Here is a 24,981-nt window from a genome sequence, read left to right as displayed (position 1 = left end):
CCCCCCCGCTCCGGCCCCAACGCAGCCTGTTTGATGCTTCAGCAGAGCTCGCTTCGCTCCTGCTCCGCGGCAGCGCGCCTGGCTAGCCCCTCTCCGCGACGGGGCCCGGGCACTGCTTGGCTTGGCGGAGGGAGGGGCGGGGCCGCGGCGGCGGCCAATGAGCGCGAGGCCCCGCCCCCGCTGCCTGGGACGGGGGCGCGTCACAGGTTGCCTTTCGCCCCGTCGGCTGGCCGCGGCGGCGACTGGGCAGAGAGCAGCGCCGCGTCGGCCGAGCTGCCCGCGGAAGCCCCCAAGGGCGCCTGGAGGACTTGCAGAGGGCAGCGCCGCTTGCAGAGGAGGGGACGCGCATGGTGTGGAGTGGTAGCAGGGATGGAGCCGGCAGGGTAAGCGGGGAATGAGGTCCGAGGGGCGCCCAGCAGCCTTGTCCTTGCACGGGAGGGGAGGGGAGGGGGGAGCCAAGATTTCTCCCATGATGGAGGCAGGAAGGGGCTATTGCATACCCTTTCTCCAAGAAACTCTAGATGGCGCACGTGTCTTGCACCACAACCCTGCGGGGTAGGATCGGCTGAGAGGCAGTGGCTGGCCCAAGGTTGGACTGTGTCCTGCTAATAGCACCCTTTACCTTCACCATGGGCGTAGCCGGGATTTATGTTAGGGGGGCAGACTTTTTTGCGGGGGCAGAACCTCATTTAGTTAAGTATTTTCATTGATTGGGGGGCAGCTGCCCCCTCCTGTCCCCCTTGGCAACGCCCATGCCCCTCACCTCGTGGGCGGATGGAGGTGGGGGCAGCACAGGGTGGTTGTTATTGCCTTGATCTGTTATAGCAAACGCGCTACGAGCCTTGGGGCAACCTTGAGGACTAGCGGATCGCCGAGGCATTAGCCTGTGTGCGCCTACTCAGAAGCAAGTCCTCCTGAGCTCGCATGCAAGCAGGCGTGCAGAGGACCGGGCCCTGTGGTTGCAGCCCTGATCACGCGGAGTTACATGCCGCTGAACTTTGACGGGCTTGCTCCGGAGTGAACGTCCCTTTAGCATCGTGCTGTTGGAAGAAGTGGGAGCTTGCCGGAGAAAACAAAAACGATCGCCAAAAACCACCGGCCTGTTAGGCTGCTGCGAGACTCATTCTTCGTTTTAGCCTTGTTAATGGTCACCTTCTGCTTTTCTCCCTCTCAACTGCAAATGCACGGTCAGATATTAAAGAGTCAATATTTTGCTGGGGAATGTGAAGGAAGGAACATGAAACTGGGCCTCCTTTTGCTGATAAAAGGGAATGGAAGGAGACGTGCTCACGTGTGCTTCTGCACAGCCTTGAAAAGATTTGTATTGAGTTTCCTTTTTTGATCGACCACCCAAAGGAAAGTTTGGTGTGTCCTGAACAGTAGGAAAGATCAAGTTCCTTCTTTTCCCTATCCCTCCGACATCTTTCCTTCTGTCTCTCAAAGTGAGGTTGGATTTGTCGTGAGGCCACAGCAATCTGGGGCCAAATGCAATCTGGGAAATGTGTGAATGAATGTTTTAATTCACTTGCTCTCATCAGCAGGAAAGAAAGAGGCTAATCTTATCTGGTGATTTGTTGAGTGAGACAGGCCTGCTGGGAACCCTTCTCTCTCCCATCAGTATTGGATTTACTTAGCAGCTTACCCTGTTGGCTTTAAAGGATGCCTGGTAAGTGGATTTCTCCCCTCTCTACTCTGTTCTTTGTTTCCTCCTTTGGAAACTACAGTATATGCATTTTCTCCAAGCAGTTTTCATTCTGAATACATTATACTGGGCACAGTTCATCAAGAAGAGAGTGAGAAGGAAGAGGTTGAATCCTACTGCATGCTTACTTTTGTTACCTAGTACACATGGCACAAATACACCCTTAGTACAGTGGTACCTCGGGTTACAGACGCTTCAGGTTACATACGCTTCAGGTTACAGACTCCGCTAACCCAGAAATATTACCTCGGGTTAAGAATTTTGCTTCATGATGAGAATAGAAATTGTGTGGTGGTGGTGCAGCGGCAGCAGGAGGCCCTGCTAAAGTGGTGCTTCAGGTTAAGAACAGTTTCAGGTTAAGAACAGACCTCCAGAACGAATTAAGTTCTTAACCCGAGGTACCATTCTTTCATTTCTCTTTTCTGATCTCAGCCATGTAGAACGACTCTTTCTCTATATATGCACATGCAGTAGGTTTTTAAAGAATTGTATACATTTATTTCAGTGGGGCTTACTTCTGAATAAGTATGCAAAAGATTATGTAGAACATACTCTTGTATAAGATTATGTAGAACATGGCCATTGGTCCATATAGCGCTCTATTGTCTGCACGGACTGGCAGCGACTCCAGGGTTTGACAGGGGACATTCCCAGTCCTATCTAGAGAAGCCAGAGATTGAACCTGTGACCTTCTGCATGCAAACCCCTACCACTGGACTGTGACCCTTTCTCTAGCAGATAACTACCACACTGTATTCATAGAATCGTAGAGTTGGAAGGGACCTCAAGGGTCATCTAGTCCAACCCCCTGCAATGCAGGAATCTCAACTAGATCACATGTGCTTAAAAACCTCCAATGGAGAATCCACAACCTTCTAACAGATTCTGTTCTGCTGTGCAACAGCTCTTACTGTCAGAAAGGTCTTCCTGGTGTTTTGTTGAAATCTCCCTTCTTGTGATGAAGGCCCCCCCCTTTATTTAAAAAGCACTGAAAACTGTATCATTTTTATTAGTTCACCTGTTTCCCATAAGTAAATATAAACAACCCTCTTTAATTCCTGCATGTTTCTCTATTGTGCCTGAAGTTTTATTCCGTTCGCACGAGCGTAGCCTGGCATAAGCAAAATCAGAAATAGTCTGTAATGAAGTAATTTCCCTTCTTTACATGCTAAGTGTTGTTTGATGAGCAACACATCTGTTTTCAAAAATAAACATCCAGTTGCAGTAGTTGAAGATTCCTTGCAAATGTGCAGGGAGATTATAGGTTTCGTTTGGATTCCTAATTTTAAGGTTTAGCACCCGCTCATTTCCAAGGAGGAATTTGTATTATGCAAAACAGAGTCAATGATACTTAGACTCTTCACGTCGCTTGCTTTCTGTACAACAGGGTTGTACAGTATCACGAGAGGGTTGCAATTTGGAGAATGTCTCCTCTTTCTATAGCTTAGGCCTAGGCCTGACTGCACTGGCAGTAATTTGTATGGATGGGATGTGGTACCTGCTTAGCCGGACCTCCATGAGGCCTGACAAGCTAAACTGGTACATCACATAAACTCTGTGTGTATGCTACACCCCATGTCCCAGAAAACTTGTGCAATTCACTGGCATTCCATAACAGTTGAGTGGGTGTGCAAATAATTATTTGAAGGCAGAGTACTTGAAGTCCACAGAAATAGCCCAATGCCCATTGGGTGCATAAAGGCAAAATCATAAATAGATGTCACATGGCCACAAACAAATGGCTGCTGTGTACATAGACTGATGTCAGTGTCCTAAATGTATTAAGGCACCTGTCTCTCCCCACAGTGTGCGATACAAAGCTCACATACCATCACTTGCACTCATAGGCTGGCTCACCCTATATGTTTGCATCTTTTTCAGTTGCACCAAGATTGCATGGGTTGGCCTCTGTGTGCATGAATCTATGTACAAGTGCATCATGTGTTATGCTTAATTCTATATTGTCTCTTTCACTATGGCAAAACAAAATCTGAGACATGTTGTCATACAATCTGCTAATAGGAAGCAAAACCTTGCTAGCTTATGCAATTATTTACTTGTTTCTCTCAAAGGTTTATGTAAGCAAAAGAGCTAATTGTAGAGTCAACACACGTTTACAGAAATTGCAGCTTGGTAGGATGAGGCAAGAAGGTCCCCAGCTAATTCTCGGCTGCTGTCATAATGGACCACTCTGAAATGCTTGTTTACAGTGACAGACCAGGCCTTTGTGACCCTTGCTACCAATGATGTTTATTGCCACGGAGCTCTGGTTCTCGGACAGTCCTTGAGGAACCATAAAACATCTCGAAGGCTGGCAGTGCTAATTACATCTCAAGTCTCCAGTGCAATGAGGTGAGGACACGCTCTCAGATTCAATTAATTGAATATCTTCAAAATGTAAATGCAAATTCTGTTCCATAACCCTGATTACAAAATAACAATAAGCAGGCAGTGTGTTGAATGAGTTGCTTAATTCCCAATGAAATCATGTGTGGCCAGAAGTGTGAGCAAACAGGTTTTGTTTTGTTTAGAAAGCAAATTTCCTCTTGTGGTCCTATATTTGGATCACTTTGTGCACAGAACTGTAAGCAGAGACTGATCTACTTGGGTGACTGCATGAAGAAAAGAACTGCATTATGGGTTTTCAGCCATAAAAAGTCCAAACTCCAATTTACACACAGATATGGTTAACATTTCAACATTCAGTTAGAGTGTGGGATGGTGTAAGCAGTCAATCAGGGTTTCCATTCCTTCCTGGGAACTGTGTGTATGAGTAGGAGAGCTCCTTTCAGAAAACACAGGTCATACATTGGCCAGGAAGTGTGCCTGGTGCACATAGCATCACCAAGAGGGTGGAGCTTACCCTATGCATTTTCCCTTCTTCCTTTCCATATTCAGACAGAACATCCAAAGAGGGCAATATTCTCTCCAAATATTTGTAACAGGTTTTTTTGTGGTGTTTCTTCCTAGCCCCCATTTCATTCACTTACCGGAAGCACCATCTATTGACAAATTTTGTAGGGAAACACAAACATATTTATTACAGTTTAGGAAAGAAGAAGGTCTCTTAGAAGACTACAGATAGAAGTTTTGCTTCCTATCAGAAACAAAGAACTGAGGCTTATTCAAAGAAACCGATTGGCAGTAGGTTTAGACTAGATAAGATGAAAGTATTTTTTTGCCCAGTGGGCAATAAAGGCATACACACTTACCTGGGACAAAGGCCCATTGAATTCCATGGGGCTTGCTTCTGAGTAGACATGTCTAGCACTTGGCTATAAATTATGGAATTAGCTCCTGCCAGATGTACCAATAGCCACTTGTTTAAATGGCTTTAGAAAGGATTGGATGATGCAGGATAGGACAGCTGATGGCTATTAACTAAGCCAAATGGTACCTGCAACAAAATGTTTACTGTTCCAAGTGTTAGCCATGCCTTCCTTCCACTTGCTCTCCTCCCTAACAGTCTGCTACCTTTCTGTGGCCACTGAGAATATTTAGTCTTCAAATGGGCTGTACTGGAAACCCTCCTTGATAGGATCATTTTCTCTATCTTAATATTTTCTGCAGATGTTGTGGGTTTTCCTGAACCTGCTGATACCCCCTCCCCTTGCTCAGGGATGGTGTCGTTTTGGCTATGTAAAAGTCAGCACTCATGTCTGAACATAAAAACAGAGGAAATGACAGCTCAGTGGAACTTGATAGTCAGAAGCCGTCCTTGTATCAGACTACTAGATGCTGGAGACAAGCAGCAGGAGAGAACATTCATGCTCTGCTTTGAGCTTCCAGGTCTACGCATCTGGCTTCCTGCTGTTGGAAACACAGTCAGTTCCTCCATTACATATTGATCATTACCCAGTTACAGTTGTACCTTGGTTTTTTAACACAATGCGGTTCGGAAGTCCGTTTGACTTCTGCAATGTTCAAAGACTAAGGTGCGGCTTCCAATTGGCTGCAGGAGCATCCTGCAGCCAATTGGAAGCTGTGGAAGCCACGCCAGACGTTCGGCTTCCAAGGCAAAGTTCGCAAACCGGAACACCTACTTCCGGTTTTATGGCGTTTGAGTTCCAAATTGTTCGTGAACTAAGCTGTTCAAAAACCAAGGTACAGCTGTATTCCTCATCATTTGACAGTTGCTTGAACCAAAATGGATATTGAATCATTCTTCTAAGTCTTATGATAGCTGATCAACTTTGATTATTAGTTGACATTTTAAATAGTCAGATTGGTTTTGACCTGTAATCTTTGGTTCTTGTGTGGCGTCTTTAACTTGTTTCCCTTACATTTTGCTCCTGCTCCTTAGTTAACAGCAACTGCTTCTTATAGTTCATAGGTAGTGGATATTGGCTTTTGGCTTTCTTATATTTCTAATGTGACTTTGTTTGCTTGTTTATCTTGCATCTAGTAGATACTACAGGCATCTCCCCACTCATATGGGGGTTACGTTCCCAGGTATTGCATATATACATGAAATCACGTATGGTGGGGGACACCATTTAGAAAGCCTGTAAACATCTTCTAAACCCCTGGAAATTCTTGAAAACCCTTTAAAAACCAGCTGCACTTACCAGACTGGCATAAATGGTGGCTCTCAGTCTTCCTCATCTCTGGAGGACGATGTGGAAATGACAACAAGGGGGGTAGACCGGTACCCTCAAGTGCTTGGCTGTGATTTAGAGGTACCTCCTTTCTCAAACTTCAACTCTCCACCAGGTCAGTGCAAAGGCTCATGGGATTGCAGTTTTCCTACTCTTTGTGGCTGTTTTTGCCCTTTCGGCACCTTTTGGCAGTTTAAAGCAAACACGTGTAAGTGTGGAGATGCCTGTATTTGTTTTTAAAAATCCAGCTGCTGTTCTCAGTTCAGTTTAATGTCAGAAACCCTGCACTGCATTTCTTGCAAAAGCAGATGTCTCAAGGCTCCCAATCTTGTATTTTACTTGTTTTGTCAGGGCTGCCCTCAACACCATATTTGACACAGTGGTGGATGTGAATGAAATTGACAGCAATGACTCTATGCACTTGGCTTTGCTGGAGAGACTGGAACTGGGTGTAACCTTTACCAAACTTCATTGCTGGACTCTTACTCAGTATAGCAAATGTGTCTTCATGGATGCAGACACACTGGTAAGGGAAGCACCAGTTAGAAAAAGAAAGTTTTGCCATGTTGCTTTCAGTAACTGGCGACCTTTTTGCTGATTGTTGTGGGGTTTCAATGGAAGAGGTTTATATGTGGGTTGGGGGAAATCCTTGACATCTGTGTAAATACCATATTGGTTTGTAAATATGGTTTGTAAATACCATATTGGCCTGAATATAAGCAGCACCTTTAAAATGGGGGGGGGATACCTGAATATAAGCTGCTCCATTCCTCACTGCTCCTGGCTGCATACTGGATGGGTGTGGGAAGCCTTTCCCCTTCCTCACTTTCTCCCTTCCCAGCCTTGGGGGAGGGGACGGGGGACTACGCATGGGGCAGGCGCCTCTTTGCCGCGCTCCTGGCACTGTTTGCCCCGCGCTCCTGGCTGCATACAGTAAGGTCATGAATATAAGCCACACTTTAACTTTTCATGGTCGGAAATTGGGGGGAAAGTGCGGGTTATATTCAGGCCAATACGGTATGTGTGCATAGCACATACATATGAACAATATATGTACACTGTAGGTGCAAATCTGTACTTTGTTGTTCAGTGCAGAATGTCAGTACAGTTATAAAACACCAGCTATCTATATCTATAACTATATCTACACACTTTAGGGTGTAGAATGTTCTATTCTGTTACTGAGACGGGAAACCACAAATGCTTAGTAGTCCTGTAGTACGTTTTAAAGTGCCTCCCATCATTTCCAATGTGAGAAGCAACACACTGGTGTGTTCATATTGATGCTGATTGCGGGGCTGAAGGGGAGTGGTGAATGGTAGGAGATGACATAGCCAGTTGATAAAGACAAAACTGCCAAGAAAGAGTTTTGAACCCCTGAAATTTGTATAATAGGGGGATTGGCTATGATTCCAACATGCCACATCTTTTCTAGGTACTGTGCAATATTGACGAGCTGTTTGACCGGGAAGAACTCTCAGCAGCTCCAGATTCTGGCTGGCCAGACTGCTTTAACAGTGGTGTGTTTGTTTTCAAACCTTCTTTGAAAACCTACAACCTCCTCCTGCAGTTTGCAAATGAACATGGCAGCTTTGATGGTAAGTTCACCCGCTCCCCTTCCTGGTTCTGCTTGAGTGAGGTCCACGTTGGTGAAGTTCTTTGACGATGTGAACTTTTGATGGAGCTGGACCCTTATTACAGCCAATGTGTTTTCATGGATGCAGACACTTTAGTAAGGCCACTGATCTCTGAAATGGCAAGCTAGGATGAAAGTTCAGAAGTAGATGCTACCAAAAAGAGAGAGGAAAGTACGTCAAACAGCAATTGCTACTGTAAATGGCTTTCATATATACAACTTTCCCCATTTCCTGTATCATCTAGCAGTTCATATTAGATTGTGTCATGGTGTCTCAAGTACCTTTCCTCACTTTGGCTTCACCGGCTACTATTTGCTGGGTGGGGAAGTTGGCTAAATAAATCCACCCCATAAACTGTTGGCATTTTCAGTGCTGGCTGTGGTTTTCGTTATCTCATAGCTCTAGTATTCCATAAAGAGGAATGTACAGGGATGGAGAACTTGTGGTCCTCCAGATATTGCTGGACTCCAACTCCCATCATCCTCAGCAAGCATCGTCAATTGTCAGGAATAATGGAAGTTGGAGTCAGGCATCAGCTGGAAGCCCACAAGTTCCTCTTGCTGATGTCTTTTTTCCCAATATAGCATGCCATGTAAAAATGGGAAGAAGGAATGAGAAACATCAGTTTCGGAATAAAAATTTGGGCAGGTGGTCAAAACCAATTGTCAGTACCGTTTGGCATGAGTAAGTTTGTGTTTGAAGATTAAATGATTGTTTATGTTATATGTTCTTTTCAATACTTTAGGAGGTGATCAGGGATTGTTAAACAGTTTCTTCAACAACTGGGCAACAACAGACATTAACAAACACTTGCCATTTCTCTATAATCTAAGCAGCAGTGTTGTCTACACCTATGCCCCTGCTTTTCAATAGTAAGTACAGAAATATACCTCTCTATAATACATTGGTGAATGTCTACCTTACTCTAGGGCTGAAATCTCAGTGGCAGACCCTTGCATGGGCAAAAATATATCTTCTAAAGACATATGCTCACAGGTTTCTCTTTGTCATAGCTGATAATGGGATGTATGTACACACATGCAACACAAGATTGTTCACAACTGTCAGGGGTTCAGGAGCAGAGGCAAGGGCAAGGGAGGAAACAGAGAGCGAGGGGGAGGAGGCAGAAGAAAAGATGAGTGATGACGACGACCCGAGATCTCCGAGTCTTTCCAGTGAATCAGAAGATTCACAGAAAGGAGCACCAGTGGCCAGGGCAAGGGGGGAGCCTAGGGGGACACCCCAGGAAGATAGAGCCAGAGGGGACTCAGAGGGGAGCAGTTGGAAATCAGGACCAGCGTCACCGCCAGAGAGCAGGGAAGAGGAAGGGCGCCAGGGATCAAGCGCTGGCAGCTCACAACAGGGGGGAGGGCACGAGTCAGGAGTGGCCACACCTCCATCGGGGAGCGAAGAAACGGTCAGACGGAAGGTGGAAGGTTGGGCGCGCGTGCCAAGTTCAAATGCACAGGAAGGTGGCGCAGTAGGCAGCCCGGAAAGGGAGCCAGGTCCTAAAGCCCGCCGAAAGGAGGGAGAAGAGTCAGGGGGGTCAGCGTCAGCGTCAGAGGAATCCCGGAAGGAAGAGACCCCGGGGGGCAGAGGGACCCAGAGAAGAACAGTCAGGCGGAAAAGGTGGAGCAAGGCTAGGATATTAAGTTGGTGTACAAGGGGCGGAGACTCAGATGGAGCTTCGCCGATCTAACCATGAGACATAGAGTTGCACGCAGCAGCTTGAGAATGGAAACTGTAACTCAATAAAGACTTTTATTTAATGATCGCTGGCTAGCGTGATCCTCTGTGAGCTAGGATCTGGAAGCAGCTCTGACAGTAAGCTCCATCCCATAATTGTGGGCATCTACGTCCTCGCGGAGAGGAGAGAAAGCGGGTGCCTACTAGCGAGCTCACGAACGGCAGACAACATGACGGCCGAACAGCAGATAGTGGAACTCAGAGAAGCAGTGACACGACTGAATGCCGAGGCTCTTGCATCCAGGAAGAGAGAGGAGGACGCAGCTGCCGCCTACAGGGATCTCCAGGTCAGGTTGGAAGTGCTTACGAAGCAAGGGCAACTGACACCCAAACCGGAGGGGATTGGGTTGGGGAGACGAACAGGCGGTCTGGTCTCTCACTTCGATGGGAATTTGCAACAGTACCCCAACTTTAGAGCAGATGTAATGTGTGCACTGCAACTGCTGAACAAAGACTTTAGAGATGAGCAAGAGAAGGTGGGATTCATCATGTCCCATTTGCATGGAGATGCTAAAGCATGGCTGCGCAATTTGTGGAGAGATAAGGATCCGGCGCTCCAAAATGCGGATGCCTTTATTAAAGCGATGGATGGGTGCTTTTTATCAAGCATTGACGTGGATCTTGCTCGGCAGCAGATACATGGACTGAAGCAAGGGAGGGCCAGCGTAAGGCAGTACCATGCCCGCTTTTTCGCTTTGGTCAGTGCCCTGGAATGGGACAGAGATTCAGCTCCTGTAAGAGACCTGTTTTGGGAGGGATTGCACGGCTCGGTTAAAGATGAAATTGCGAGGGGGGAGAGACCCCGGACCACGCAGGAGATCGTTCAGAGGGCGCAGGCGGTGGGGGTGCGGCTGGAAGGACGTCCGTGGAGCAGGGACGAAGGGCGTGGAGGGCGCGAACCAGCCAGGGGCTCCTCCTTCCTTCCCAGAGAAGCAGCGCGTGCGCAATCCACGCCTCCGCCAGGAGGAGGAGCGGAACCTATGGAGGTTGGAGGTGCAAGGGCTCAGTCAGCAGCCAGAGCCCTAGCACCGGCAGCAGTGAAAGCGAAGCCTCCTAGAGGGAACAGGAAGTGTTACATCTGCGATGATCCACAGCATATGGCGAAAGAGTGTCCCCAGAGGCTCCACAAGCACACTGCAGCCTCAGCAATGGTAACTGCAGCAACCACAGCAGGGAAACGACGGAGTCTGGTTGGAGGAAGAGGCACTGGGGCCCAGCCAGACGTGTCAGTGAAGCAGTCCCCAGAGATTTTACAGCCCATGGACCCCCTCCCGCCCAAACCGGTAGTGAGGCTCACCGCGTCGCTCCAACTGCCCAATGGAATCACCATGGACGTGCCAATCACCATTGACTCCGGAAGCAATGCGGACTTTATAGGGCAGGACTTTGTCGACCGGCACGCTATACAGTTGCTGCCTGCCACGCTGCCCCTGCAGGTTGTCACGGTGGATGGCAGGGAGCTGCTAGGGGGGCAAGTGGTGAAGCAGACGCCACCAATGGTGATGCGACTTGGGAATCACAGGGAAATCATCAGCTTCAATGTCACTCAACTATCGGACACGCCCATTGTATTGGGCATGAGTTGGCTGGACAAGCACAGCCCAACGCTGGCTTGGTACTAGAGGCAGCTGACCTTCGGCTCTTCCTTTTGCGCTGAACACTGCATCGTGCCCAGGCAGGAAGGAGGGGAAGAGGAGTCACAGCTGCAGCTAGGCACGCTGCAAGCGGTTCCCCACAAGTACGCAGAATTTTTGGAGGTTTTCTGCGAGAAGGAGGCAGACAGGCTACCCCCCCACAGACCATATGACTGCAAAATTGACCTGCTGCCGGGGGCGGCGCTGCCCAAAGGGAAGCTGTATTCCATGTCTGAGGACGAACTGCAGGAACTCAAAGAGTTCATAGATCATAATTTGGAGCGCAGTTTCATCCGAGAGTCCAAGGCAGCGGGGGGCAGTCCGGTATTCTTTGTTAAGAAGCGGGACACGCCCCAAAAAAGACTTGTAGTGGACTTTCGCATCTTGAACAGTGTGACCAAGCCATCGGACTTCCCCATGCCCCGAATCGACGACCTCCTCGCAAAGGTACGGAAGGGCAGAGTGTTCACCAAGTTGGACCTGCGAGGGGCATACAACCTCATTCGCATGCGGGAAGGAGATGAGTGGAAGACAGCCATGTTCACGCCCCTGGGCACCTACGAATATAGAGTTATGCCTTTTGGATTGCAAAATGGCTCCCACGTTTTTCAAGCTTTCATGCATCACGTGTTGGCGGGGCTCCTCTACAAGACGTGCGTCTGTTTCTTGGATGACATCCTGATCTTTTCGGAATCGCAGCAGGAGCATGACAGACACGTCAAGGAAGTGCTGAGCAGGCTACAGCAACATAGGCTTTACGCCAAGCTGGAGAAGTGCCAATTCGACGTGACCGAGGTGGATTTCCTGGGCTACAAGTTGTCTGATAAAGGGCTCGCCATGGACAGCGCCAAGGTCCGAGCAGTGTTGGATTGGAAAAGCCCACGCAACCGGAAGGAGGTCCAACGGTTTGTCGGCTTCACGAACTTCTATCGCAAGTTTATCAAAGGCTTTGCGATGCAGACAGCGGCCATCACGGACACGCTCAGCTCCAAGAAAAAGAAGTTCATCTGGACAGAGCAGGCGGAGCAGTCCTTTCAGGCACTCAAGCGTCTCTTCGCGTCGGAAGAGCAGCTGCTTCATGTCAACCCCAGCAGGCCGATGAGGGTGGAGACAGACGCTTCGGACAGAGCCGTGGGAGCAGTCCTGCTGCAGAAAGACCCGCAGGGGGTTTGGAGGCCGGGAGCGTTTTACTCAAGGAAGCTCAGCAAGTCCGAACAGAACTACACCATCTGGGACAGGGAGTTGCTGGCCATTCATGCAGCGTTCAAAGCGTGGAGGCACTTCCTGATCGGCGCCAAGCACACGGTGCAGGTCTGCACGGACCACAAGAATCTAGAGCACTGGCGCACGGCACAGTTCCTGAACCAGAGGCAGATAAGTTGGGCTGAGTTCTTTGCGAATTTCGACTTCCGAATAGAGTATGTCCCGGGGGACACCAACATCATGGCGGATGCTCTCTCCCGTAAGCCACAGTATCTGGAGGAGGCAATGCCAGCGGCCGCCATGCACATCTTCGCACCGACAGTGTGGGCGTGCGCGGCGGCGACAGTTGACCTGGATGCGGTGCGACGAGCGTTGCAGGATGACTCCTTCGCGCAAGCAAAGATGGCAGAGGTGCACAGGGGCACGGCAGCGACCGACGAGTTCCAGCTGCGAGATGGTTTGCTCATCCGTAAAGGGGCCATCTACGTGCCGGGAGACGAACTTCGCGCCAAGGTACTGCAGCAGCTGCACGACGCGCCCACTGCCGGGCACTTTGGCAAGGAGAAGACGGTGGAATTAGTAGCCAGAGACTTCTGGTGGCCCGGAATGAGAGGGGAAGTCGCGGACTACGTGGCGAGGTGTGACACCTGCCAGAGGTCCAAACCAGTGCACAGACCGCCGGCCGGACTGCTGGAACCGCTGCAAACTCCGTTCGAGCCATGGGAGAGAGTGGCCCTGGACTTTGTCACGGATCTGCCCAGCTCGAGGGGCAAGACGGCTGTGCTGGTGGTGGTGGATTTGTTCTCCAAGATGGCACATTTCATTCCGTGCGCGAAGGTGGCCACGGCGGAACAAACCGCCAAACTGTTCATAGACCACGTGTTCAAGGTTCACGGTCTGCCGCGGTCTATTCTGTCCGACCGAGGGCGACAGTTCATCTCAAACTTCTGGCAGAGGCTGATGGGCTTCCTGAACGTCAAGATCAACCTGGCGTCGGCTAGACACCCGCAGACCAACGGGCAAGCGGAGCGGGTCAATGCCATCATGCAGCAGTACCTGAGATGTTATGCGAATCAACAGCCTGCGACGTGGGTGGATTACCTGCCTCTCGCCGAGTTCGCCTACAACAACACGAAGCACGTGTCCACGGGGGTCACGCCGTTCTTCGCCAACAACGGGAGGCACCCTAGAACCTTCCCGGGACTGGAAAGAATGGGGGAGGGGGAGCCGCAGACAGCAGATGCGTTCGCGTCGGAGTTGCAGGAGGTCCACGATCAGCTGCGGCGGCACCTGGAGCTGGCTAAACACGCATACAAGGTACAAGCGGACAAACACAGAAGGGTTGGCGAAGAGATCCATGTGGGAGACTGGGTCTGGTTAGCAGCCCACGCAGTGCCGGCCAGGTCGTTGGCGAAGAAGAAACTAGGGCATAAACAACTGGGGCCCTACCAAGTCGAAGAACAGGTCAACCCGGTGGCTTTCAGGCTGGCTCTTCCGGAGGGTTCCAGAATGCATCCGGTGTTCCACAGATCGGTGCTCACTCCCTACAAGGCACCTCACAGGTTTCAGGAACCAGGAACGGCACCGGGTCCGCTCCGAGAGAGAACCGGGCAAGGGGGAGTGGCACAGGAGGAGCGCATCAACGAAGTCACGGAGATTTTGGACTCCAGATGGGGGGAAGAGGGGGTAGAATACCTTCTCGCCAAGGAGGGCACCCCGGCCAGTGCCAACAGCTGGGTGCCGGGCTACGCTTTAGACGAACCTCTGCTCAAAGAAGAGTTTCATGCCCTCTTCCCACATAGGCCAATGCCAGCAGACTTTTTCGACGACTGGCTTTTCACGCCCACGCTTTCAGCCAGCACGTTCCGGGGGTTCGACTCGGACGAGGAACCGACACGAGACGCCCGTTCCCCGGAGGGGTCACCCTCGGGATCTGCTTCAGAACCCTCGTATTGGTGGGATGATCGACCAGAGGAGCAGTTCCGCAGAAGGTGGCTGGAGGGTCCAGGACGAGCAACGTCTCCAGAAGGCAACGAGGGAGAGACGGACATGGACGTTTTCGGGGACGACCCGGGTTTCGAGCACGGCGGCAGAGAGATGGAAGCGGAGGTGACCGTCGTCAACGAGAGCAGGGAGGAAGAACCGGAAGACTTCGGATGGCGGCCCGCCACGGGAAGCGAACTGTATCCGACATTCGTCCCCCTGACACGGCAGCACCCAGATCCCGCACCGGAAGGAGGGGAGGGGGGAAGAGGGGGCTTCGAGGGGGGGATGGATGTCAGGGGTTCAGGAGCAGAGGCAAGGGCAAGGGAGGAAACAGAGAGCGAGGGGGAGGAGGCAGAAGAAAAGATGAGTGATGACGACGACCCGAGATCTCTGAGTCTTTCCAGTGAATCAGAAGATTCACAGAAAGGAGCACCAGTGGCCAGGGCAAGGGGGGAGCCTAGGGGGACACCCCAGGAAGATAGAGCCAGAGGGGACTCAGAGGGGAGCAGTTGGAAATCAGGACCAGCGTCACCGCCAGAGAGCAGGGAAGAGGAAGGGCGCCAGGGATCAAGCGCTGGCAGCTCACAACAGGGGGGAGGGCACGAGTCAGGAGTGGCCACACCTCCATCGGGGAGCGAAGAAACGGTCAGACGGAAGGTGGAAGGTTGGGCGCGCGTGCCAAGTTCAAATGCACAGGAAGGTGGCGCAGTAGGCAGCCCGGAAAGGGAGCCAGGTCCTAAAGCCCGCCGAAAGGAGGGAGAAGAGTCAGGGGGGTCAGCGTCAGCGTCAGAGGAATCCCGGAAGGAAGAGACCCCGGGGGGCAGAGGGACCCAGAGAAGAACAGTCAGGCGGAAAAGGTGGAGCAAGGCTAGGATATTAAGTTGGTGTACAAGGGGCGGAGACTCAGATGGAGCTTCGCCGATCTAACCATGAGACATAGAGTTGCACGCAGCAGCTTGAGAATGGAAACTGTAACTCAATAAAGACTTTTATTTAATGATCGCTGGCTAGCGTGATCCTCTGTGAGCTAGGATCTGGAAGCAGCTCTGACAACAACCAAGATCATATATAGGTGTTGAACCTCTCGTAGAATCGTAGAATTGGAAAGGGCCCTGAGGATCATCTGGTCCAACGCCTTGCAATGTGTCAAAACAGTTTCAAAAGCAAGCCTGATTTAGGAAATCAGTAATTGGCTGTTCTGAAGTTACTGATCACCTTGTGTCATACATAGCATTACTATCAGTATATATATGTAGGTCCTAAATTTGGTGATCAACTGGTGAATTTATTTATATGGCAAAAACATTCAGCTTGCTGTTTCTGACCATTATGTTTATGCAAAACCAGTGATCAGGTTGGAATAGTTTGACTGCCGTGTTTGTGTAATCTGGAAGAAGCAATGGCACACCCAAGCATGCAAAACTATGAACACCTAATTATGCACCAGAGCAAAAATTCTCTATCAGGTACTGATGGGATGCTTTCGCTTTAAATGTGCAAGAATCCCTCCTTGTTGATGTGTAATGGAATGGAAGGCCTTTTACACTTAGAAGAGGCCATAGGTGATGGAACAGGATGAGTGAGACTGATGTGTTTCCAGGGCCACTACAAAACAATGGCATCTTGCTAAACAGCATTCTGTTCATCCTGCCTTCATCATCAGCCATGGCTTCCAGCCATAATTTAAAATCCCCCTCCCATGTTGAACATGGTGACACCTTCTAGTTCTTCCTTGCCCTCCCAAGTGCATTGTCAAGTTCATGCTCCTGTTGTCTAATGAGCAGTTTGCAAGGAGTTTACTTTCTCCCCCCGCCTCCGCACAACCAGCAAGGACATTATTCCTGCTGTCCATTGGCCTATGACTGCAGAGATGAAGGGAAGGGCACTCTGACCCTTGTCACTAGCCACCGGAAGGCTGCACATATCCTTCCCAAGAGGCCACTTTCTGGTAAGGGTGACTTCAGCCATTGGTTCAATGACAGATGGCTACAATGAGCTGCCTTCAGTCTCCCACCCAACAAGAGCACTGCTGCTGGTGTGACAATAGAGGCCTTTCCCACCAAGCAGAGGAACAAGGCCTGATGAGTGCTTGCACCACCTCCATCTCAGCAAGAACACTAGCAAAGGAAGATCGTTCTGGCCCCAGCTAGATGCAAATGCCTGTTATCAACTCACATCTTAGTACTGGAATTATCAACCTGATTTCCCTCCTCTACACTTATGTATTTGTTTGTTTGTAAGCCAGGGCCTGTTTTATTTTCACTTATGTTTAGCTCCTGCAGTGGTGCTGTGTATTGAATTTTAATTGCTGTGAGTCGCTGGATTTTTTTTTAATAAAAAAACTACGTACCCATGAATGAATGAATAAATAAATAGTTCTTCAATGCCTTGGCAGAGATGAACCATCTTGCATCTGCTTTTTTAAAAATGGGGCTTAATATAAATTCATGTTTAAGATTACATGTGTCCTTTTTGTAGTTTTGGCAAAGATGCAAAGGTAGTCCACTTCTTGGGACCATCAAAGCCATGGAACTATAAATACAATCCTCAAACAGGAACAGTGATGGAAGATGGTTCATCCTCATTATCTAACAGTCAGCTCTGTTTCCTTCAACTCTGGTGGACAACATACAGTTCTGATGTATTGCCATTACTGGAAAAAACACAGGAGTCTTCTGAGCCACAAATCCAGAGAGAAGAGGTAAAATTTTTGGAAGGGAAGCTTTTTGGTTCGGTTTCCTTGCTTTGTGAAAAATGGCTTTTGAACCCGCAATAACTTTTGTTATATACCACAGGGGTGGGTTCAAAGAAAAAGGGGAGGAATATAGGCAAACATCGCCTCCCGCACCACCATGCATCCCTGAGGCACACCTAAAGCACTTCTTGGGATATGTGTTTGAATGTGCATTGCCATTCCCTGCCTGGCAAAACTATTCACATTTTAAAGGAGAATTTGAGCTACATTAGAACAGCGATCTGCATATAATATAGTTGTTAGCAGTGATAATAGAATGACAACTGTCAAAATAAATAAAAAGTGAAATGTAGCGGAAAAGGAGACAGAATATTTAAAATGCGTGGAGTACAAACATAGGAACTTTCATGGATGAAGAACTTCCAAAATTACATTAATTTTTGTTGTTATTAGCCAAACTTGAGTGGAGATGAAAGTAAATTGGAAAGAGGAAATCCTGCCATTAGCAGTTCTTTGCCAGCAAATGAGGAACATGTATCTGAAACAGTTGTAAGCTCACCTGATGAGTTATTTGCCAAAAAGGTAAGTACTTTTTATTTCTGCTAATTAGTTACAGTAAACTTAATTCTAAAAATTTCATGATGCTTCCAAGTATTTAGAATTGATTTAAAGTATTGTGCCAGCTTATCTCCCAACTATATATGACGTGAGTGTGCTTAAAATCTGAGGGGGGGGGGGGGATTCCATTGGAAAAGCAATGAAATTAGAATTTCAATTGTAAATAACTTACTATAATGTTATTTTCTGTTTTAAAATGAGTGGCTTTGGATCAGACAGAGAGCAGCAGCATTTGTATGATTCTGGTTTCCTCTCATCAGTTTTCTGCTTCTTGTTTGAGCCTTGTAGATGCACATATCTGAGTGGGGAGGGATCTCCTTAAAGGATTTAGGAAAATACATAGAAGCCTGGTGATACTAACAGCATGCTTATACCTCACTGAGTTCACCTGGGGTTTTCTTCCCAGTAGGATCGCAGCCTCAGAGTGAGGCACTCCATTTCTGACTACTTTTGGGAACTGTGTCTTCTTTCCAGAGCAGAGATGGGGCTTATTAAACTATATTCAGTTTGATCCTTAATACTTTTACTTGACAACATGCTATGTTGCAGTCAGTGGAACTGCAGTCCTATCTTGGTTCTCGAACGACATCCGTTCTGGAAGTCCGTTCGACTTCTGAAAACATCTGAAAACCAAGGCGCGGCTTCCAATTGGCCGCAGGAGCTTCCTGCACTCAATCAGAAGCCATGTAAGCCGCGTCGGACGTTTGGCTTCCCAAAAAGTTTGCAAACTGGAACATTTACTTCCAGGTATGTTGCATGCTAAGTAAGTTTGAGGAACCCCATTTAAAAATGAGGATTTTTTAAGGTGACTCTGGCTGGAATCTTAAGCAATCCAAACCCAAGAACGTCCTCAATGAGGGATTGGAACAAGTGGATCTCTGGCTCAGCCAGGCTGTACCAGTTGAAATCCTGCATCCTGCCTCAGCCAGGGCTCAGCCAAAGAAGTGTAAGCCAAGACCAAACTAAGTCCCCCCAAAGTGGTGTGGTAGGATGGGCAAGGGGAGAAATACCCCACCCCAAACTTCATTCAGCTCAGTCACATGACTTATCAACTCTATTTTAAAGGCTTGTTTTCCCTCTGCCAGGCTCAGGCCAGCTCAAATGACAGTAGCCCTGCCGCTGAAGGGAGTTTGGAATGGGAGTGTTTACCTTGGCATAACTTGAGTTGGTTTCCTATATTTCAGATTGCTTTGCCAGGGAGCAATACAAACCCAAGGTCTACCAGGACAAACTGAGTTTGGAGTAGATGTATCTCTGGCTGATCTGGCTAAAGTCTTGGCTCAGCCTGGAGATGCCCCATTTTAAGTCTTCTACTCCAGCTCAGCCAGCTCAGCAAAGGGATGTTATGGATGGGAGAGCAGAGGACAGGGCAGGTGGAGACTTATCCCTGTTCCAAACTCAGTTCAGCTTGGTCATGTGATCTAGCAACTGAAAGGAAGTTATGCTGGTGAAAAGGGTCATGTAAGTCAAATTCTTTTTTAAAGGCTTGCTTTCCCTCTGCCAGGCTTGGGCTGGCTCAACCAGCAGTGACCCCACTCTTGAGTGGAGTTTGGAATAGGGGTAAGTTACACCAGCATAATTTACCCCTGTGTATATTGGCTTCCTATAATTTAAATCGCTGTGTTAGTTAGGGTTGCCATACGTCTGGAATTTCTCAGTCATTGCCCGGTTTCTGGGCAGGAATTGCCTTAATGTCTGGGAAAATCTGGCCGTATGGCAAGCTCAACAACTTTTGTGTCCAGATGTTCACTTTTTGAAATATGGCAACCCTAGAGTTAGTGAGATACCACCCATTCATTGTATATAAGTAGGGTAGAGTGGATGTTAGTTAGTGGTCACTACACGTTAGTGGTCACTACACATCTCTGTGGGTTGTGGCATACCGTACTGATATTCTGAATAGCTGAATCACAACAGAAGAGGCTAGTTGCTCCTATTCCGTTTTTCTTTTCAGCTTATTTTGAACCTGTAAGTTACTTCTACTTCAAAAGAAATGATTGATCAAGTGATGATGTATGGGCCAGGCTCCGTAATGGCTCTGATAAAAACTGATCTCTTATTTTCTGAATGAGCAGTAAAACAGGAACTTTATTTTTATCAGTCTGTGCAGAAAGCTGAGGGCAGTCTTGAGGTCCACATTGCTGAGCCAAGTGAATCTTCTCCAGAGCCCACTTTTAACCCAACTCCTCAGGAAACTGTGAAAATGGTAAATATGAGTATATGCCTTTTGGGGGCAACGTTTATTTCTGCATTCTGATCTGAGAGCAGTGATTTTGGAATGGGCATCTTCATAAGATAATCTGTACAGACAAATAGCGACATGATCTGCTAATTTTGTTTTGTTTTTAAAAGAAGAAATGGGGAGGGGAAATGGATGAAGCACTTGAAGGCATTCTGAGCCTTGGGAGCAAGGGAAGAGCCAAGAACCTGAAAATGTCTGAATGGGAAACACGTCCAGTATGGTGGGAATGACAGCAGAGTATTTGGAGGACGGGAGCCAAAATTATGGCTTGCTTACATTTGCTATGAGACACTAGCTCTGTTCAGATGCTCTGCTCCTTTAGGTGATTCCAATTATGTGAGGAGGGAGGTCAGGGAGCTGCTGCCTGGCTCTGCACATTCTGCTTCACTCTTTGCACTCATCCCTTCCATACCTTGAGGACTGAACTTGTGCAACATTGAGCATTCTCTACTGTGCAATTTCTACTCATATACAAGCCCTAGAAGATCCAAGTTCTAAATAGCACAGGGAGTCTCCCTGAGAGGGTGGGGGACTAGGGAGCACCCCCCCTCCACTCCCTCACATTGTTAGAATCCTAGTGTGGGGAAATGCTTCAGTTTTGCTACTCAGACCAAACAATCTGTGCACATCTCTATTCCCATACAGCACTGTAATAATGTCCCTCAAGTAACCTGAGCTACTCTATTCTCTGTATTAATATATAGCTCATCTTCTAGTTGCCCTGGGCACTGAAAAGTCAACTGTTTGCACTATTATCAGAATCTTGAAACTAGCTTTCAGGCTTTTATGTGTTGCCTGAAAATGGTACAAATGGCATTTCTTGATCTCCCTTTTCGCAGGACGACGTTACCAGCTCTGTTTCAGAGCTATGTATTCAGCCAAATCCAGAGGTGCTAAGTGCAGAAGATGAACGAAGAAAATGGGAGGAAGGCCACATTGACTATCTGGGGAAAGATGCTTTTGAAAACATTAAAAAGAAGTTAGATTCCTTTTTATTATAGATCTTGCTCGTATACGCTTACAGGGACCGACTGCTGTTTACATTTACAACATCTGTGGAATCTCCAGGGCCCTTTCTGTTTTGCAGGGGGGAATGCAAACAAAAATAGCACCATGAAAATGGTTGTGCTTGCTAAATGCACCTGTGTATGCATTGTGACAGTATGCATTGCTTCCAGAGAATGAAACACAATGGGCTTATAAAACTGCCTTACATGAGTCAGAACATTGGGTCAGCTTAGCCAGTACTGATTATTCTGCCTGGCAGCATCTTCTAGGCTTGTATAGTAAAGCTACTTGAGAAATGCTTAACTGAAAATGCCAGGGGACCTTTCGTCTATATTTTTTGTGTGGTTTTTGGTGGGACAATCCACAGTGCCTAGTTGCACAGTCTACCGGTACTGCAGCTATTTAATCTTCATTCATTTTTGCAACTCAGTGTGTTTTGTCGGACCAATGTTGTTTGCTTTTGGATTTATTTACTTTTGTTTTGGACCAACTTCTATAGATAAGCATGATAAAGACTTTGGAATCCATTAGATCTCTCTCTCTCTCTCTCTCTCTCTCTCTCTCTCTCTCTCTCTCCTTCCCTCCCTCCCCCCTCCCTCCCTCCCCCTCTCTCTCCCTCCCTCCCCCCCTTTCTCTTTCTCTCATGCAGATGGGTGCTGTACACTCTGCTAAAAACAACCCCCTGTTTTTATTACTGATCTATAGTGCCTCATGAAATATTCTCACCTTCATCTGAGAGCATGAAAAATGGCTTTATACTAATGAACCAAATATGCATCCTTTTTGATTCTACGGTTTGGCAGGTACAAATATTGGAAATAAAAAGTCCAAAGACTTCTAAGGCAGGACTGATGTACACACAGCGGACTCTGTGTTTTAACACCCATCCATAGAGGATTCCTGTGTGTTCAGTAAACTTGTCTTTCTCCCTTCCCTCTGCCCTCAGGGCTGAGGAACTAGTGGCCCTCCAGACATTGTTGGACTCAAAATCCCATCAGCCCCAGCCAGCCCCAGATGATCAGGAATGATGGGCATTGTAGTATAGCAACTTCTGGAGAGCCACTGGTTCCCCACTCCTGATTTACATGTGGTGTGCTCTCAAGCAGTACAGTAGATGGCTAAGGCGGTCTCTGTATACTTTCTGTATCCCCATCCAGTCCTGCTTGTTGTAAGTTGGGCTTACTCTGAAGCATAAATTACCTCAAGATGCTAGGGTGGAACTGGAAGTGCTGGTCTCCTCCTAAGGCCTAGCATAGTGCCCATATGTGCAAATTTGTGGGGGGTGTGTGTGCGGCGGAATAGGGCTACATCGAGCCTATAGGAATCTTTAGTATATTCCATGATTTCATGGACCATGGCCATAGTTTTCTGTTTTTAGGAATTACCAGGATGTGTGTGTTTTGGGGAAAGAAGTTTCTTTTCTGTTTTTGGTTCTTGGGTAACTAAAAGTCTGTTTAATTTTTTTTCTGTTGAGAACAATTGAAGTACATCTTTCTTCAGAGCTTACCATAGCTTACAAGGTGAGGAGGTGGATAGTTTATTAGATGGTTGACACGTGGAATCAAACACCTTCTACAATGGTGCTAATATAGGACTTTTGTACTGTTTTATACCGTATTTTTCGCTCTATAAGACGCACTAGACCACATGACGCACCTAGTTTTTGGAGGAGGAAAACAAGAAAAAAAATTCTGAATCTCAGAAGCCAGAACAGCAAGAGGGATCACTGCGCAGTGAAAGCAGCAATCCCTCTTGCTGTTCTGGCTTCTGGGATAGCTGCACAGCCTGCATTGGCTCCATAAGACGCACACACATTTCCCCTTTTTAGGAGGGAGAAAATGAGTCTTATAGAGCAAAAAATACGGTAATTGCCATGGAACTTGATGTACATAGGTACGTAGGCTTTGTACTAAGGTCAGACATTTGGTTCATCTAGCTCAGTGTTGTCTAGAACTGACTGGTTCTCCAGGGTTTTAGATAGAGATATGCCCAGCCCTACTTGGAGACACTAGGAATTGAACCTGCAACCTTCTTCATGAAGTGCAGCCCTTATGTTCCCATGTATTTGGACAGCCCCAGGACAGAAGGCACTCAGTCTATTTATATGCACCTATCAATATTGTGTGAAAGTTTCAATATATTGGGGACAGTTAGGGAAAGAGTTTGCTAAACTTTAGGAAGCTGAATGCTGAATAACACTGGGGAACAATTTTTTTGTTGCATTGACACCTGCAGTTGTTCTAACCTAATTTCGACGTGCTGATTTCATATCTGAAGTTGGTTTTGTTCTGTAAGCTCTAGTTATTTTTGCAATTCATGTTTTTCACTTTTCACCATAATCTTTGTTTTTCACAATGCAAGAATTCAATATTTTATTAAACACATAGCCAAAGTAGTACAATATGAGTATAAATGTAAGTGACTTATATAGCATTGAACCTGACATGTATAGCATTGAACCTGACATGTATAGCATTGAACCTGACATGTATAGCATTGAAGATGACATGTATATCTATGTACAGTTGGAGGTATGCAAAGAAAGTATTCCCTTGGGATACAGTCTACTTGAAGAAGCCATGGTCCAATCTGAAAAATACAAATATTTAGGTTACAAAACTACAAAAATTAAATTTGCAAAACAATATTTACCATGTGGTTAGGGTAGATCAACGTGTCAGTGTCCACTTATTCCCAGTGTAAATATGACATATCGGCAAAAGTCGGAAATTGAAAGATAACTATAGCATGTACATGAAAATCTATTTCAGATTTGAAATCAGCATTGAAAGAACTTATAAGAACAGTTGAAAAACCTCATGCAACAGAAAACGATTTTTTTTTGTTCCCCAGTGTAATTAGACTTTGTATCTAATCCTGCAAAGATCTGGTGCAGCCCTGGGGTTTCTCTGCCCATTTGATGCTCCTTGATCCACATTTTAAGTATAGTACAGACAACACAAGCCAAGACAGTGAGAACGGAGGTCTCCCTGTATAATTTTAGCTGCTCCTTCTCAATTAAGGTTTGAGCAAAGCAGGGATGGAGAGACACTGAGGGGCTCCTGTTTTTAAGAAAACAAGCCAGTAACAAGGAAAAGTGGCACATATGGGTATAACACGGAAACTAACCAACAACAACAAAAACCTCCCACTTCCGATCCCCAGCTGCTTTATGAGAGAAAGCTAAGAATGTCTTGGCTCGTGTTGTCTGTACTAAGAACAGTGTTTCATTGCGAGAGGATTCTTTTTGCTAGCCCACTTTATATGAATGGGTATCACTTTCTTCATTGTCACACCAACAGAACGGGAAGGTCCCACAGCATGGCTGCAGCCATGGTTTCCACATATTGTTTCCAGAAGAGAGCTGCTGTGGGACAGGTGTGAGGGAGCTGCGATGCTCCTCCACAGCTCTGCCTATGTGCTTTAGGACTGTGTGGAACAAGGGCTCCATGTCCGGTGAAAGAGGCACGGCCTCTGATGGGTCTCTTGAGAGATCAAACAGCAGAGGAGGATCGTGATGTGTTACACCTTCTCCAGAACATGGGCACATCCTCTTTCCATAACAGGCTCCTGCACCTTCGGGGGTGAATATTGGTGTTGTGTAATGAACTTTCCATACTGTACCACCTGGAAGGGAAAGCAAAGCAAGAACACCATGATACAATAACTGCGAAAGTGATGGAACATGACGTTCTCTGGAGATTCGGTTTAAATATAATAATTCAAATAGATTTTGTTGATTTGTTCTATGTACAAGGGGAGTCAAGAAAAGTAAGGAGGAAGGGGGTGGGGGGAAAGGGTTGAGTGTGAAAATGAGGGTGCAAAGGGGATTGCAAAAATAAAAGGAGGGAGTAGGAGGCATGGGAATGGGGGTGAAAATGAAACCAGGGACATCAAAATCTATGCAGAATA

The 24,981-nt window shown here is 47.4% G+C and overlaps 2 protein-coding genes across 6 annotated transcripts in view; one reads left to right on the top strand and one right to left on the bottom strand.

The window, feature by feature from the left end:
- Positions 1-214: 214 nt before the first annotated feature.
- Positions 215-24,142, top strand: GYG2 (glycogenin 2). 2 transcript variants are annotated; one of them, XM_081001401.1, is made up of 10 exons: positions 215-383; positions 1,542-1,666; positions 3,913-4,054; positions 6,652-6,826; positions 7,736-7,898; positions 8,683-8,809; positions 16,985-17,207; positions 17,655-17,783; positions 19,921-20,025; positions 20,901-24,142. In XM_081001401.1, exons 2-10 carry the CDS (start codon positions 1,660-1,662, stop codon positions 21,060-21,062), a joined length of 1,233 nt encoding a protein of 410 aa, XP_080857527.1. In that variant the 5' UTR covers positions 215-383; positions 1,542-1,659; the 3' UTR covers positions 21,063-24,142. The 2 variants fall into 2 exon arrangements, with proteins under 2 accessions (XP_080857527.1, XP_080857528.1); XM_081001402.1 differs by having other exon boundaries at positions 1,539-1,666.
- The window catches only part of LOC308474832 (arylsulfatase D-like), a 26,456-nt gene continuing 24,065 nt past the window's right edge, over positions 22,591-24,981 (bottom strand). For 2 of the 4 annotated variants that reach the window (XM_081001354.1, XM_081001355.1), the window contains one exon: positions 22,591-24,696. In XM_081001354.1, the coding sequence (XP_080857480.1) occupies positions 24,320-24,696 (377 nt within the window). In that variant the 3' untranslated portion in view covers positions 22,591-24,319. The remainder of the gene's footprint in view (positions 24,697-24,981) is intronic. The other 2 variants (XR_013984979.1, XR_013984980.1) reach the window with 2 other exon arrangements.

This window comes from Podarcis pityusensis, assembly GCF_964106645.2.
Source record: "Podarcis pityusensis genome assembly, chromosome: 4".
In the NCBI taxonomy this organism is placed as follows: Eukaryota; Metazoa; Chordata; class Lepidosauria; order Squamata; family Lacertidae; genus Podarcis; species Podarcis pityusensis.
This window is presented reverse-complemented; position numbering and strand designations above follow the sequence as displayed.